General features: G+C 35.9%; 1 protein-coding gene across 16 annotated transcripts in view; it reads right to left on the bottom strand.

Moving 5' to 3' along the window:
• Positions 1 to 16,966, bottom strand: part of LOC100680429 (protein unc-79 homolog) — a 2,400,004-nt gene that overhangs the window by 1,779,288 nt on the left and 603,750 nt on the right. For all 16 annotated transcript variants that reach the window (XR_004345182.1, XR_004345183.1, XR_004345184.1 and 13 more), the window contains one exon: positions 742 to 888. Coding sequence is in view for 13 of the 16 variants with exons in the window: in XM_031923950.1 (XP_031779810.1) it covers positions 742 to 888 (147 nt within the window). In the remaining 3 variants the exon portion in view is untranslated. The remainder of the gene's footprint in view (positions 1 to 741; positions 889 to 16,966) is intronic.

The following is a 16,966-nucleotide window of genomic DNA, read 5'->3' as shown; positions in this document are numbered from 1 at the left end:
TACATTAATTTAAATATTTAATAATCATATACATAAAAAAAAAGTTTTTTCATATAATCTTAGTTAGGACTGTATTAAAATAAAGAAACATTATATTAACATATTTTATATGAACAAATAACATTTTTGAATATTTTATTCTTTTTAAAAATACTCCACAATAAAACATGATAACTATCATATCGTCGACCAGTACGGTTCAGATTTGCCGCACAGACTAGTACATTTCAGATCTTTCTCACATGAAATAATCGAATTGTTTTGGAGATAAACAAGTAGTTATTTTGGTTAAAACTAATAAAATTGCAATATTTTCAAAGTTGTCAAAAAATGTTTGAAAAATTTTGAAATTTACAAAATTTGTATTAAAAACTTTAATTAGAAAAAAAATTAATATTAAATCACATAACTTTTTAAATTTCAAAATTTTTCAAACATTTTTTGACAACTTTGAAAATATTGCAATTTTATTAGTTTTAACCAAAATAACTATTTGTTTATCTCCAAAACAATTCGATTTTTTCATGTGAGAAAGATCTGAAATGTACTAGTCTGTGTGGCAAATCTGAACCATATAATACTCTTCGTAGGGACCGACGATATGTTAACCCTTAACAAAGCGAGCGTTTTTTGCGAGTGTACATTACATCTTGAAAATTTAGAATATAAAATGAATAAATCAAATAAATACAATCCATATTTCGTTATGAAATATATGATTTATAACAAATATGAACTTACATGTGGCATATGAACTAAAACTCCTCCAACTGAATGTAATTCTGGTATAGGCATATTTATAACAACGTCAGGTTTAGATTCATTCTTTTTAGATGCCTCTAAAGGACTTTTTCGTTCAGAGTCTTCAATCATTTCATCTGAAGTCGTCTATAAAGTATTAATGAATCATTATTGATAGAATTATAACTTTTCTATTTGTAGGAAATCTACATGGTTCATTACTCTGGCTTTTTTTGTAAAATTTCCTGAATTTTTCAATAAAAATAATTTTAAAGTCCTATTATATATTTATATACAATTTTCAGACCTTAAAGTGCCCCTATTGCAAAGTTATGGCCATATAAAAAATTAAGATTTTAAAAATTTGTACTCTAATTGCCAACTTCAATGATTTTTTAATGCATGATAGAAGGATTTTGGATAATAACTCATGAATACCTTTTTGTTTAAAAATTGTCTGTAGAATACTGTTAGCTTTTTTTCGAAACCCAATTAGCTCATTTCTAATTAGTTGACATACGGTTGTTTTTCTGAACGTAACCGAGGGCTACTAGGGATAAGAGCAAGTGCGACGTATTTATTTTTATAAATACTAGGGGTGTACTCCCCTGCTCGCTTCGCTCGCTAACCTCCATTTATAAATTTTAGTGTTTTATGTTCAATAAGAAAATTACCTTCGCAAAGGCAGAGCAATGATTTTCTCAGTAGTCGGTTCTCCATGGTGCATTGCTCCGGTCTTCGTGTTGAACAGGATCGAGAGCGCCGCGTCGCATCCGGCAACTATCAACCAATCAAAAATGAGCTAATTGGGTTCCAAGAGAGAGCTTACAGTATTCTACAGATAATTTTTTAACAAAAAGGTATTTATGAGTTTACCTAAAATCCTTCTATCATGCCTTAAAAGAATCATTTAACTTGGCAATTAAAGTCCTTCTCTACACTTGATATAGTTATACTAATATATGTAGTAAAATTGGCAAAACTACGGTCCCGTTGTTCCAATAAATCTCAGCAAGGAAGTGATATTTCAATCTGAAAAAATTATCAATGACTGATTATGATACCTAGATACCGCAGACAAAAGCTTAAGCTCTAAAACGTTGTCGATCTAATAGAAAAATTGTTTAAATGTGCATCTTGCTTGGGCAGCCAGGTTAGCTATCGTTAATAAAAAATCAAATAAACAACGGCCGAAAATGTCTTGAACAGCTAACCCAACTTATAAACCAAGATGTCCTATTTTATGATTTTTTCTGTTGATTGGCGAAAAGCTCAGGCCACAGTTCAGATCCGCGGTAAGTATGTATCACAATCTACAACAGATAACTTTTTCAGACCAGATTATTATTCTCTTTTGGAGATTTATTGGAGCAACGGAACCGTAGTTTCCTCCACATATATATATATATATATATATATATATATATATATATATTTAGTATCGCTATATATCGAGTGTAGAGAGGGACCTTAAGGGGACACAACACCTCCAAACTTCGAATAAATCGATTTTTTTTATTGCTTGTTTTGATAGGAAATGTTCTGTAGAACACGCTCCTGAAACCCGTTTTTAAAATAAAAAATTTCCCGCAAAGTTACAAGCAAAATACTAAAACAAAATTTTTATCCTTTTTACGTAAAATTGCGTATTTTTCATTTTTTGTCTAATACGACTAATAATTTTAATTTTTTATAAATTCAATCTGAATAAAATTTGTATTGTAAATGCTAAAAATACTATTTTTTACCGTAGTACATACGTATATTATGTTCCGCATACATATTTTAGTAAATAAATTAGTGCGTATTGATAAGAATTTTGCGTTATTTTCTAGATAAATTTCTAGTTTCGCTTCTTATATGAGGCTTCGATGGATACGTAGGGACATTTATTTAAATTCAAATATCGCGCGCCCGCAAAGACAAGTATAAAGTGTTATTATTATTAAGGATAAAATAACTTTTTTATCACATTTTTATAAAAATTCATAAAATGCCTGTTTTTGGTTGCAGGTAAGAAAAGCCGTACAGAACCCAGAGGTATAAGTGAATATATCTCATAATTGTTGAAAGTCAAGTTCTATGTGTGCAACATAGAAAACTTGGTCCCAAAGGATTCAGTAAACACTAATTAAAGTTACACTTTCAACAATTTTCATAACCTTTAAAGTTGATTTTCTCTAAATGTTGTTTTTACTGATTACAGCTCACTGTCGTAGGATTCCAAGTGAACGCATGGTTCTTTTGGGCTCAAACTTAAGGAGGATACTTTGTACATCTGTATTTTTGGTATGAATGCAGGGATTTTGATTTAAATGTTTAGAGAATGTTTTATACACAAAAAGATGCCAGAATAAGCGAAAAAAATTAAAAAATGCAGTTTTTCATCGAAAAATCATTTCCAAACATTCAAATTAAAATCCCTGCATTTATACCAAAACTACAAGTGTACAAAGTATTTGTACACTTGTAGTTTTGTATTTACTATTCTCCTTGATTTTGAGCCCAAAAGAACTATTCGTTCACTTGGAATCCTACGGACAGTGAAAAAGTTTACAAATTCTTGCACTGAGTGCCACCATGGGCCAGCAGAAATAATGAAGGTTTTAGCATGATTAAATTAAAGGTATTTATGCTTTATATATCTATAAAAAATTTTAAATGATTTACTTAAAATTTATGAATTTTTCTCAGAGTTCTTTTTTTCAGGGGTTAAAGGTGTTGTGTCCCCTTAAAGCAAACATTTTTAAAATTCTAATTTTTTATATGACCATAACTTTGCAACAGGGGCACTTTTAGGTCTGAAATATTTTTGTGTTATTTTGGGGTAATACTGAACTGGGAAAAAAAATTTGGCCGAGATTTGAAAAAATTTTCAACTGGTTGACGTGGAATAACCCATCCATATATCTTCCTTATTTTCATTTTAAACCTTAAAATGTAAAAATCTGAATGTTTGTTCTGGACTCTGACTACCTTAATCCAGTAAAAAGATACCTTTTTATAGTAAAAAAGTAGCTGTAAAGTTTAAGAATGGTCCTGACGTTCTACTAGAAGTTATATAGAAAACAAACATGATATAATGGCTAATCAGTGGTTTTATATGCAAATTTAACACTTATGCACTTAAACGCACTCTTAAGGGGATGTCGGAGCCATAATGTCGGTAATGTAGGTACCTAACCTACCAAAAACATATTTATTGCAATAAATAAATAATAAAGCACGTATGGCCCAACAACTTTGTGTTTCGCGGTGCCTATCATGATTATCAACAATATAAAGTCATTAAACTTACATTTAACTTACATTCAATAATAGAACATGACGTAGATTACATACGCGAAGCGCGCCGTTCTAATTCTAATAATAAATGAAGCAAGCCTGCCTTTTAAACGCAAGATTTGTTATACTGTGACGCGACGAAAGAGGCTTAGTACCCTCGAAGACCGATGATGCTCCTAACCTGACTTTGAAGACCCACGATTGTTTACACATTCTAGCCTAAACAAACGCGATTGACAAGATGTCATCTTTAATAATAGATGTCTCTATCGTCTAGTACTTCAAGACGCTGAGCATCTGTCTCATCATAAACATATAAGACAATTATTTCCGCTGATGTCTCACCACTTTGTGCTCTATTCATACGTGGACTTTATCTTCGTCCGATCTCAAATGACCAGCACCCTTCGAATAGAGGCCCCGTTTTTGTGGCCGACAGATCTTCCTTTAAAATTCTACAGCAGCGGACTCGCTATTACCATCCAGGCCGACATTTGCTGCGCTATGATTGGCGTCGTCAGTTATCATCGTCAGTAAAAAAAACTCTTACTTATTACCATATCGATTCTACTATTTATGTTATTACAAGCCTTGCCACTAATATTGCTGTTATTAACTACGTCGAAAAAATCTTGTACCTGCTGTTTCAGTTGAATCCGCTCAGCCATAGCCGTGCACTTGTAATTAATCGATGCACAGCTACTCTTAAGTTTCACCAGCTTAGTTTCTCATAAGGCAAATTCAACCTTCTATTCGGATTGTTTTTTTCTCGGCTCTCTGTAAAGAAGGTTAACAGAGAAAGATACAAAAGGCGATCTTCCATCGTCATACTGATTGGTGGCCCTAAAAAGGGCCGATTGATGTGTAACTTTCTAAAGAGGTCTGGGCAGGAGAACTCGCTCAGGAGAGCGGTAGCGTGACCGTTTCTGAAACTTTCGAATTGATAGGAGCCGGCTCTGGGATCGGCTACGATGAACCTCCGTGGCCTTGTACGGCTTTACAGTGTTGGATTTTAACGTTTCTTGTATTTGTTGCGCGTGTCTCTTGGCGGCAGCGAGGCGACGTGGATCTCATAGTCCGGGGCAACGGAAGGTCGTTGATTCGTGGAGAGAGTCTCTTTTGGGCAGTGCGTAAATTGGTCGTGGCCGCCTGGGTTTGCGTAGTGTCACTTTCCCAGCCATCACTTGAAGGCGTTGTTCGTCGGCCTCCGATGATGAGGTCTCGGCCGGTCATCCGCTCCATTCGGCTACCCGCGATTAAATAATGAGCGCGAGTGAGCGCCGGGCCTATAACTCCGGAGCGCGGCCCTCAGAGAGAGCCCGGCGATTACTCGGCTCCTTTTTGCGCTGATGCGGCGAAGGTTCGGAAGAAAGTAAGTCGAATTTTTTTTCTTTTGTGGCTCGTTTGCTCTTAAAATCTTTTCCCTGGGCTGGCCGTCCTCGGTGTGGCGTCGCGAACTCGCTAGCCGAGTGTCGAGAGTATATCTGCACCGGGCAGTGGACGGGAGACGACTGATAGTCACACTTAGATGCCTTCGGTTTTTATAGGCGTTCGGTGAGGAGCGCCGACGCGTACAGAAGAGTGGGGGTATTCGTGTGTAAGGGACTACGGGAAAGCAGGTATCAGGATAACCTTTTATGTCGAAGATTATTGCTGGTATAAAATTCAATGTTTCGAAATTCCCCTCCAGTTTAGCCGTGATGGAGGTCACTTGGTTTGCCATGACTGAGAGGCCACTGACATACCGTTCAAGCTCAGCTATATTGACCTTGTTGGTATCGTCTTTCGAATTACCAGTTCCGATTTACTGAAGTCAAAAATATCATATGCCCTGCAGATGGACTCAAATGTCTTAAAGCAGAATGTACAGAGAAGAGACTTATGAATGTGTTGAAAGTTGAACTGTGCTGCTGTCAGCCAGACAGGGTTGATTGACGCTTTAATGTTGTTGCTTAGTAGTAGCTCACGTTGCTGGTCAGCGTGCTGCTTTCTTCATCTCTCTCTCTCTCTCTCTCTCTCTCTCTCTCTCTCTCTCTCTCTCTCTCTCTCTCTCTCTCTCTCTCTCTCTCTCTCTCTCTCTCTCTCTCTCTCTCTCTCTCTCTCTCTCTCTCTCTCTCTCTCTCTCTGGGTTCTGACACCTGGCTTGACTTATGTCTAATCGATGAGCAGGATCGCCTGCTGTCATACTGGAAGACAGACGCACCTTTCATCAACGGACACGACCTTATCATGGCCACTCTCGACGTAGAGATTCCACGCTACGTACCTAACACATACTCTTACAGAAACTTTAAAGGAATCAGCGCCGAGAAGCTAAGGAACTTCCTTAGCACATGTGACTGGTCATCTCTCACCACGTCATCACTCGACGAGAGCATATCTATACTTAACGCTAACTTAACGAACGCCATCAATCATCTCGCCCCATTGCGGACTGTGACACCAAGACGACAACGTCACACGTGGTACACCTCGGCTCTTCGTGACCTTGTATCCGAGAGTGATAGACTTTACAGGCGTTTCAGGGACTCTAGGCTCGATTCGGATCTCCGCATTTACAGACTAGCTAGAGACTATGCTCACAAACAAGTCGAGGAAGCCAGGCTGAATTATTATTATTCACTCCTGTCTACCTTGATCGACGTTGCCGAGATCTGGAGAGAGCTGGAGAAACTTGGAATTTCTGCCACTAAGGCCCCATTACCATCCCGATTTACCACAGATGAACTCAACAGGCATTTCAGCGCCATCTCCAACGATCCGTTGGCCCCTGCCGTTGAGGATTATCTTCTCACCCTGGAAAGTCTTGACCTCCCGGAACACTTCTAGTTCAGCACTATAACGGAATCGGACGTGTTGGCTGCGGTTTCGCACTTTAACACCCAAGCCAGGGGAAGTGACGGCATCCCACAGGTTGTTATTTCAAAAGCATTGCCGGTTCTCGCTCCCTTACTAAGTCATATTTTCAACCTGTCCCTGAGCGAACGCTGCTTCCCATCTGCCTGGAAATTGTCACTTACACAACTATGCAAACGTGCTCACTCATTAATGTATAGGCTTTACTTTTTCAGGAAAAGTACCAATCTCAGGTTGCGTAAACATCTCGTGCAAGCACTCCTATTTCCAATCATTGACTACTGCTCATTGGTATACTGTGACCTGACCCAAGAACTTGACACATAACTCCAGAGACTCGTAAACACGGGAATTCGATACATCTATGGTGTACCCCCTACAGGCGTGAACTGCAATGGCTTACAACTGCCGGACGTAGAAAGTACTTTGCAGCCTGTTTTCTAGGAAAACTGTTTAACACAGCTGTGCCTTCCTACATCTTGGCCTTCTTTGACTTTCACGTCGCGCACAGGCCTGTGAGGTGGGAGGTGATGCCTCTGGACATCCCGACTTTCAAGACGGAAACGCTGAAAGGTTCATTCCATATAAGCGCCTCATACCTCTGGAACTCGCTGCCTTCGCAACACGACATCCATGTCACACTTCAAACAATTAGCTAAACAATATTTTTATGCACTTGAAAACTCATAATCATCTCACAAACACTTACACTCCTCCACTCTATATATATCATGTCTCACACACACACACACACACACACACACACACAAATTATAACTGATTTTACTTTATACTGTTATTTTTGAATTGTACAACACAATGTACAGAAATAAAACTTATTTAATCTAATCTAATCTAATCTTTCTCATCTAGTGTAATCTAATCTAATCCGATCTAATTTAATCCAATCTAATCTAATCTTGATACTCCCCTCAGTGCATAACTATTTATGTGTGTATGCGCACGCATCCGTATATGGGTCCTTTATACGATAAGGAGCATAAAACAAAGACCCTCTCATATTTTGATATGAACAATCATTATGAATAAGCAATGGTACAGCCTTTACAAGTTAAAACATTTTAATGGATTGAACATAAGACAAAACCAAATTTTTTTATTACAACGCGAGATTCTGACATAGGCTATTTTGCTAAAATTGACTTTGATTGATAAGAGAAATGCGCGTGTATATCAAAGAGAACAATGATAAAAGATATACACAAATTTGATGCTTCTGATTATGATGAAAATAATCAGTTTAAAATTCTGTTAAAACGCTTCGACTTAGCTCTTTTAGAATTATTTTTGATGGTCTGGCATTCCGTAGTATTTTAATCTTTTCTATGTATGAAACTGAATTTGTGATATATTTCGCAGTATATCGATCTTGGCTAACTTATTGTAGTCAAGACTAATATACCTAAAAGAAAAACTTATGTTTGAATTTTATCTTATTTAGGTTATTTTCATAAACAGTTGTAGAGCTGTTTAAGGGGCTGTGGGAGCTGAAAACACTGTTTTTCTGTTCTATATAACTTGTTGAATAAAGCTTGCAATGAAAAACCAAGACCAGAGCGCCATTGTGTTGAGTTTAGTGAATCATCCTACCAAAAAAAAAAAAAAATACCAATCGGACTTTGGTTTTTGTAAAAGTTGTGAAATACGAGCAGGTGTTTACGCGTGTTTATGCGATTACAGCGCCAAACTCAAACGCCAATTTTACTTATTAACTTTTTTTAATTTGAAATTTCATCAATATAGAGCAGAGCGCCATAGGTTTGAGATAAGTGAATCATTCTACCGGAAGAAAATATCAATACGGCTTTTTTTTGGCATTTCAAATACTAAATACCTTGTGGCGGATTTGCGAAGCTGTAGCTTCCACCACCCCTTAAGATACTTTCCTTCACAAAAATTTTTTCCTAGGTCGCAATGTCCTTGAAATATTCTAGAGGGTGACAAAATTTTATAGTATAGTTGATTTTCAAAGGACTCGGTGCATCTGAAATTATACTATACTATAAGAGAGTATATTCGAAAAGCAATGCTTAAGTCCTTGACTAACTTATTGTAGCCAAGGCTATTATACCTAAAGAGAAACTTATGTTTGAATTTGTTTCAAAATGTGTTCTTTCAAATACATAATGCCTCAATGATGTTTTGTTTGTAATATAAAAAAGGGTATATATTTGGCCGTTAGAGGACTTAGTGCCTCTGAAGTCGTACTATACGAATGCTAAAAAGAAAAATACAAGAAAAAAAAATATATATATATATATGTGATCATTATAGCCAAGATTTTCTATGTAACTTCCTTGATAAGGGATTTATTCAGGGTTTTGTTGGTATTACAAAGCCAGCTATCGGTAGAGCTAAAGGATCATGTATCGACAACATTTTCATTAAATCTCACAACATTAACACAGCCACATACAAGCTTAAGCATGATCTAACGGATCATTACCCGATTATCATAGCTATAAATAAGCTAAAGACATAAAATAACTAAAGAACCGTATGTTTTCTTAAACTACAAAAATTAATAAATAACGCTAATTCAAGAAACTGGGATGAAATTAGTTCGATACCTGATCCAAACTTGGCTGTAGAAAAATTGTTAAATGAAATCAAGCAATGCGTAGAATTGTCAAAAACAACAAAAAAGGCTAATAGACAAAATGGTAGAAAAAACTGGATTACCGACGCAATAATAAGATCATGTGAAACCAAAGAATTTTTGTATAATTTGTGGCAACTAGATATGCAGAATAAACAGCTTAAAATACAGTATAAAACCTATTCTAAAATCTTGGATAAGGTAATTACCGATGCCAAAATGAAATATGAATTGAATCTAGTGCAGAATAATTATAACAACCCAAAAAAACTATGGGAAATAATAAATACAAAAATCGGTAAAGTTAAAAAATCTAATGATGCCATAAATTATATAAAGGTTAATGATAGGAAAATTACAGACAAAGTCGAAATAGCTCAAAACATGAATACTTTCTTCTGCGAAATTGGGAGAAAATTGAGTGCAAATATCGTGAAACCTGTCAACGCAGAACTTAGGCTACCTGACATGAATCCTATGTCGATTTTCTTAAAGCCAACCAGTATGGCTGAAATAATAAGTATAATCAATACGCTAAAACTGAAAAATGGGGGATTTGATAAGATAAATGCCAAGACTTTAAAATTGCTATGTAATCATATAGCAGGTCCTCTGACCCATATTTTCAATAAGTGTATTGAAAAAGCGGTATGGCCTGATGCTCTAAAGAGTGCTGAAGTAGTGCCGATTTACAAATCAGGCGAAAAACATAAGATCACGAATTATCGACCTATCTCTCTTATATCTAATGTTGCAAAAATTCTTGAGCGAATTATGTATAATAGAATAAATGATTTTGTAGAAAAGAGTAATATAATTTCTAAGCAACAATTTGGTTTTATGAGAGGGATTGGTACGAAGGATGCTCTGAACTACCTAACCAATGTGTTATATAATAATATCGATAAGAGTAAGCCTACGATAATAACCTTTCTTGACCTGGCGAAGGCTTTTGATACTGTTGACCACAGTATACTACTGGCCAAATTATATCGTATTGGAATCAGGGGTCAAGCGTTGGATCTCCTTCCCAGCTATCTAAATGACAGATATCAAGTAGTCAAAATAGACGGTAATGAAAGTGATAGAACTTTAGTTAACACAGGAGTCCCGCAAGGAACGATATCAGGACCGCTACTATTTATCCTGTATATTAATGATGTCTTAAAGGAGATTCCCCCCGAGTCCATAATTTCTTATGCAGATGATACTGCTATTATAGCTACAGGTAAAGACTGGATAGAAGCTCAAGTAAACATGAACAATTTCTTAAGTGTAATTGCCGAGTGGCTGGCAGTAAACAAGTTGTCCTTAAATGTAGGAAAAACAGTGTGCATGACTTTTGGAAGTAATATTGGAAGCATACCAGCTCAGATAAATGTTCAAATTCTTGATAAAAGTATAACTAGGGTGGAGAACTTTAAATATTTAGGAGTTGTCTTTGATAGTAATCTAAAGTGGGATAACCACATGCAATATATAGTTGGAAAAACTAAATACCTAGTCTATATTTTTATAAAATCTCTAAATCAATGCCCATAGAGACTCTCAGAATGATTTACTACGCTTTTTTCATAGTATTATAACTTATGGCATCATTCCTTGGGTCGGTGAATATAGGAATAGCCGAGACCAAGTTCAAAAATTACAAAACAAAATTTGAAAAATCATCAATAAAAATAACTTTTTGTTACAAGACAATTCATTAAATATAGGACAACTGTTTGCTTTCGAAGCTCTTAAACTACACTACTATGATCTCAAAGAAAAATTCTTAGCATCAGATAGTGTTACTAGGAATAGAAGTATTATTATACCAAAAACAAATAAGAGAATCAGCAATAAGAACAGCTATATGAAAGCAATTAATGTATATAATGAGCTTCCTAATCGACTAAAAGTATTAAATATAAATAAATACCCTCAAAAGAAAATCATAAAAGACTGGCTACGATACAACTGTTAGAAAAATAATAAAAGAAAAAAATTGTTTCTGTATGCAATACACAAATTTGTTATTAGAAGCTAATGCCAAATGTATATATCTTAGTTTTAAGTTTTAATTTTAAGTTTTGTTTATATTTTTCTTTTTCCTTTGTAACCAGACTACGAACAGGTAATTTTATTTACTTCTGCAGGTTTCCAGGTATGAAATACATACCTTGTAAATTTCTTCTGGTAATAATAAATAAATAAATATATAAATATATATATATATATATATATATATATATATATATATATTATTAATATAAAAATAGTTTATTGTTCGCTACTTTAACAGCTGAAATTTGTTTTGATTTAATCCGTTAGTGTGAGGGACTGGACGTAATTCCATCACCTTAACTCGCGCACAAATATGTGCTCTGACTGAAGTCTACGGGGAGAAATAGTCTTAATGCTTCGTTCCGTTCAAGCTCGGTCGAACGAATGAGGATCTAAACAAGGCTCCTTATATCCTATGAGACGCTACTTCAACGAGCTACTGCTGTGCTATCCCCGCCAGTCAGCCGCCAGTGGTACTGCTGCGCTTCCCCTTCCAGTCCGCCGCTGCTGCTGCTCGCTGTTTGCAATATATTTATGCGCGAGTCTTTTTCTGATGCTTGCACAAGTCGAGACCGCTACAAAGTGTTTATAAAAAGTCCTTGGATTAATGAAAGATGAATGCTGTAGCAAGATTATGACAAAATTTGTAGGTTCTAGAAGCAAAATGTATAGCATTTTGGCTAATAGAACCAAAATCGACATAACAAAAAGCCAAAGGTATAAAATCCTATGTAGAAAAGAAATTAATCACGTTCAAAGATTATTACAGATGCGTATAAGATCTTGTAATCATAAAACGTGATCAACCCTTACGAAAATATTCTGCATATGATCCTGCATATCTGACTGTATAACATCATGCATGAGCTACTGCATGGACATCTGCACAAAAAACTGTAAACATTTATGCACGATTATCTGCATGAGATATTGCATCATATACTGTATATGAATATGCAGGTTGCTGTGCATGCTATTATGGTAGAATATCTGCACATAATTCGCGTAATTCGTGCATGAGTTACTGCACTGTTCTGTGCATACATGTGTGCATAATATTTTGTATGAACTTGCTGGTTCTATGTACATATTTGTACATTAGTTTCAACATGCAAACATGCTTTATCGAATATTGTATACAAAACTGTAGTATACAATACTGATTATCGTATTAAGGGTATATTATGTACGTAAATTTGAATAGAAGCACACAATACCTGCAATAAATTCTGCTTAAATTTTTGCATGATTTCTTTATGGCTCTTACAGTTGATATATCGCAGTGTCTTCTGTTATATTTTCTGCAGGATTTTTTTTATACGTGGTCAGGTTTGAGTCGTTCGTTGCCGATAGAATGTCAAAAACGATCGTTACCACCGGACAAAGACTGAAAGGAGCAAGCGACTGCCTAAAATAACAAATTAAAAACCAAGTATAATATATATTTTTTACTTAAACATGCATCCCGCTTAGGAAAATTAATTTCCGTATAGAATTCAACGTAGTGACAGAGATAGAGAGAGGCTAGAAGGTTACCTCACGTGCGGCAGTCGCAAGAAAAAATTTTTAATTCTTATAGAATAATTAGAAAAACAAGCTTATCTGACGTTGATGAGGATGCTTTCGAAAATCCTGATTTAACTGTACACCAGCTCCATTGAAGATTTCCGTAGCTTCCGCAGAAGACGGCTCGTAAAAATTTTTAAGTATAAACAAGACTGAAGTGACCTACGTTTCTACTGCTGATACATTCATGCATGCAATTTCAATGTTGTTTAAACTTTGAAATTTTCCACGAGTCGTCCTTTATGGATGCTACGAAGATCTTTAACGGAGCTGGTGTATCGTTTAATCAGGATGTTTGGAGCATGATCATTCACGTCAGCTAAGCTTTTTTTTCTAATAACCTTTAAGTATTTAACATATTTTCTCACAATTGCTGCACGTGCAGAAACCTTTTACCCCCAATCCATGGGTGAGAGTAAAAATTTTGAAAAATAAAAATTAGATAGGGTAAAGATTAGAAATTCAAAATTTATAAACTATGATTTTAAAATGAAAAAATTTATAAAACGAAAATGTTGAATTGAAATATTGCGAAAGGTGATATTTGTAGTTGAAATATTGCAAAAGCGATATTATTAAGAATTTCCAAATTTAGCTTTTTAAAATTATACCTTTCCAATATTCTGGTACTTTCAAATATTTATTTTTCAAAATGTTTACCCTCACCCCCTATCCATCTCTCTCAGTCCGTTGAATTCTATACAGAAATTAATTTTCCTAAACGGGATGCATGTTTGAGTAAAAAAAAAATATATACTTGGTTTTTGACATTCTATCGGCAACGACTCAAACTTGACCACGTATAAAAAAAATCCTGCAGAAAATATAACAGAAGCCTTAAAGAAATATAAGAGCCATAAAGAAATATGCAAAAATTTAAGCAGAATATTTTCGTAAAGGCAAAGCACTAATAATAAATAATTGTTTTTAGTCCTCGAAATAATAATAATAATATATTGGGTACTACGAGCGAAATGTACGCTTTCGAAGAGCCTGCTTAACCCTTGGTGCACACCAATTAAAGAACAGACGAAGTACCTTTAAGTGCTTTGGGAAACATTCCTTCGGTTCATCAGTTATCGTTTTTTTATTTCTATCCGAAATAGACATGTATAAGGTGAACAAAATGACTATTGCATACACGCCGCTAGGCTATAACTTATCATCCTTCTACAACTCTCTACATTACCAACTGCCAGTAAGTTATCGACGAAAATGAGTGCATACAGCGAAAACAACGTGGAAGTGCTTTTTCAATCATGTGTAATATTCCGCAAACATTCCACTTTTTTACATATAATAATCCTATACAACACCTTGTATAATTAAATTGCTAGCCTTTAGCTTACGCCACGACCACCGATATTTGAAATAACAATCTATGTATCCACGGTCGAGAATGAGAAGCAGCTACTCCAGAAAATTTCTTCAGGAGGCAGCTACTCCAGAAAAAGTCTTGGAAAGCAGCTACTCCAGAAAATTTCTTCAGGAGGCAGCTACTCCAGAAAAAGTCTTAGAAAACAGCTACTCTAGAAAACGAGCCAGAAAGCAGCTGCTCCAGAATACGCGTCAGAAAACAGCTACTCTAGAAAACGAGCCAGAAAGCAGCTAGTTGAGAAAATCGTCCAACAATCAGATTTTTCGAGTAGCAAGAAGCAGCTACTTCAGAGCTAGTTCAAGAACCAGACAATTCAGTGCGCGAGTCAATAAGTAGACATCCCAGACAACTTTAAAGTATTCGATTAGGCAGGAATTGACAGTGTTCAAGCGCGGGGGCTGCTCACACGCGCCGTTAGGGATAGGGCTCTTTTTAGGTGCTGTTTCCGGCAATCTCATTGTTTCTTTCGCGAGATAGAATATTGAAAAGTGATTCTATCACACTTTAGAACGGTGCGCCATAAGTAAATTTTGCAGGGAGCTACAGCTACATCCACTTGGTCATCATCCCTTATTTTGAGGGTGAAAATTATAATACGAGGCTTTAAAATAATTTTAAAAAACGGTGAAAAAATATTTGCAGGTGGTTTTCGAGTCCTTCCGTTAAAAATCGCTAGATGAAAATTATTTCAATTTTCGGTAACAATTATTTTAAAGGATGTTGTCCTGAATTTCCCGCAAAATGCCAATTCACTGCAATGGCGCTGCGGTCAAACAGTAAATTCGCGATTCGGAGTTTTTTGCGTTGAATACGAAAAATATGAGTACTGTTGTTAAAAAAGGACTTAATAGCACCATAGATACACATAAAAAATATCGAGTTCTCCTGTCAGACAAGCTAATATAAAATAAAATAGTGCATGTAAGGCACATCCTTTGGTTTTTCGGTACCAGGAGAAAAGCAAGTCAACCTGGAGAACTGATTGCTACAAATTCACGTGGCTCTTTGACGTATCATTCAGCAAGAAAAAGTATATGGCCGTATTTAAAGATATGTACACTAAATTTTGATACTGCTACATAATTACAGATAAGTTTGACGTCACAGAAGCTTTATAAGCTACGATTGCTCACGCGGAGCAGCAAGGTCATTCGATTAAGGCGCTTCTGAATGATACGAGGGCGAGTTTGACAACGCGGAAGCAAAGGCTATTCTACAGAAAAACGGAATAACGCACAGATTGACAGCTTCGTATACACCTCAGTAAAATGGTTGCGTTGAATGAGAAAATCGCACGATTGTTGAAATGGATCGAACATTCAAATACTCCAATCCAGAAGTAAAATTTCCTGAGGCTATTTGGGCAGAATTAGTCACTACAGCTACGTACGTGTTGAACATAACAGACAAGTCATCGGTAGATGGTGTAAGTCCTTACGAGCTATGAATTGAAAGTAAGCTTAGAATTAAGCACTTAAGTATTATTGCATCAACTTGCTAAGTTCATGTACCTAAAGAAAAGAGAAGAAAAATAAATGAGAAAGCAATCAAAGGATATCTGATAGGTTACAATAACGATGAGAGATACAGAATCTATATCAAAGAAGAGCACAAAGTTATTGTCTCAAGAGATGTTCAATTTTGAGAATTGACGAAAGATTGCGATCATGAGGTTAAGTAACCACTCAAAGATTCTAATTTTCAGAAACATGACACCGAGAAAGATCCCGAGATTCCAGTTCAACAAGAATCACTCGAGTATGATTCGGAAAGCACGGATTATAAATCGGCGACCGATGATGAACAAGAACTAGCGCAGCCTCTGTCATTACCTACGAGAATCTTGAGAGATCGCTCAAAATTGAAAAAACAAAGTTACCTACAAGAGTAGGCACGTGTTGCAGAAAACAGCGAAGATTTCATTGACACGTATATACACCCTCAATCATTCCATGAAGGTGTTTCAGGTAGGGAAAGTCTACAGTGAAAACATGTCATGGAAGATGAGATGAAGTCGCACAGTGAAAATTACACGTGGAAAATGTCAGACTTGCCACCAGGAGCAAAAGCGATTCTATGTAAATGGACCTACAGAGTGAAAACCAATCCAGATGGTTCAGTCAGTCGGTACAAAGCAAGACTAGTCATAAAAGAATTCAGTCGACGCTACGGTATTGATTACAGCCAAACCTTCAGTCTAGTAGCAAGAATAGGAACTATACGTTAAATTTTAAGCATAGCTGCAAGTAAGCAAATGCACCTAGCTTAGTTTGACGTATGTACAGCGTTTTTATACGGTGACCTTGAAGAAGTTATTTACATGCAGCAGCCTGAGGGCTACAATGACGGTACTGATCAGGTATGTCAACTTCAAAAAAGTTTGTATGGTTTGAAACAGGCTCCAAGATGTTGGTTCAAACGTTTTGGCAAGTACCTCATCAGACTCGGCTTCAAAGTTAGGGATGCAGATCCAT

Source organism: Nasonia vitripennis (assembly GCF_009193385.2).
Source record: "Nasonia vitripennis strain AsymCx chromosome 2 unlocalized genomic scaffold, Nvit_psr_1.1 chr2_random0002, whole genome shotgun sequence".
Classification (NCBI taxonomy): domain Eukaryota; kingdom Metazoa; phylum Arthropoda; class Insecta; order Hymenoptera; family Pteromalidae; genus Nasonia; species Nasonia vitripennis.
The sequence above is the reverse complement of the archived record's forward strand: the minus strand, read 5'-3'. Positions and strand labels throughout refer to the sequence as shown.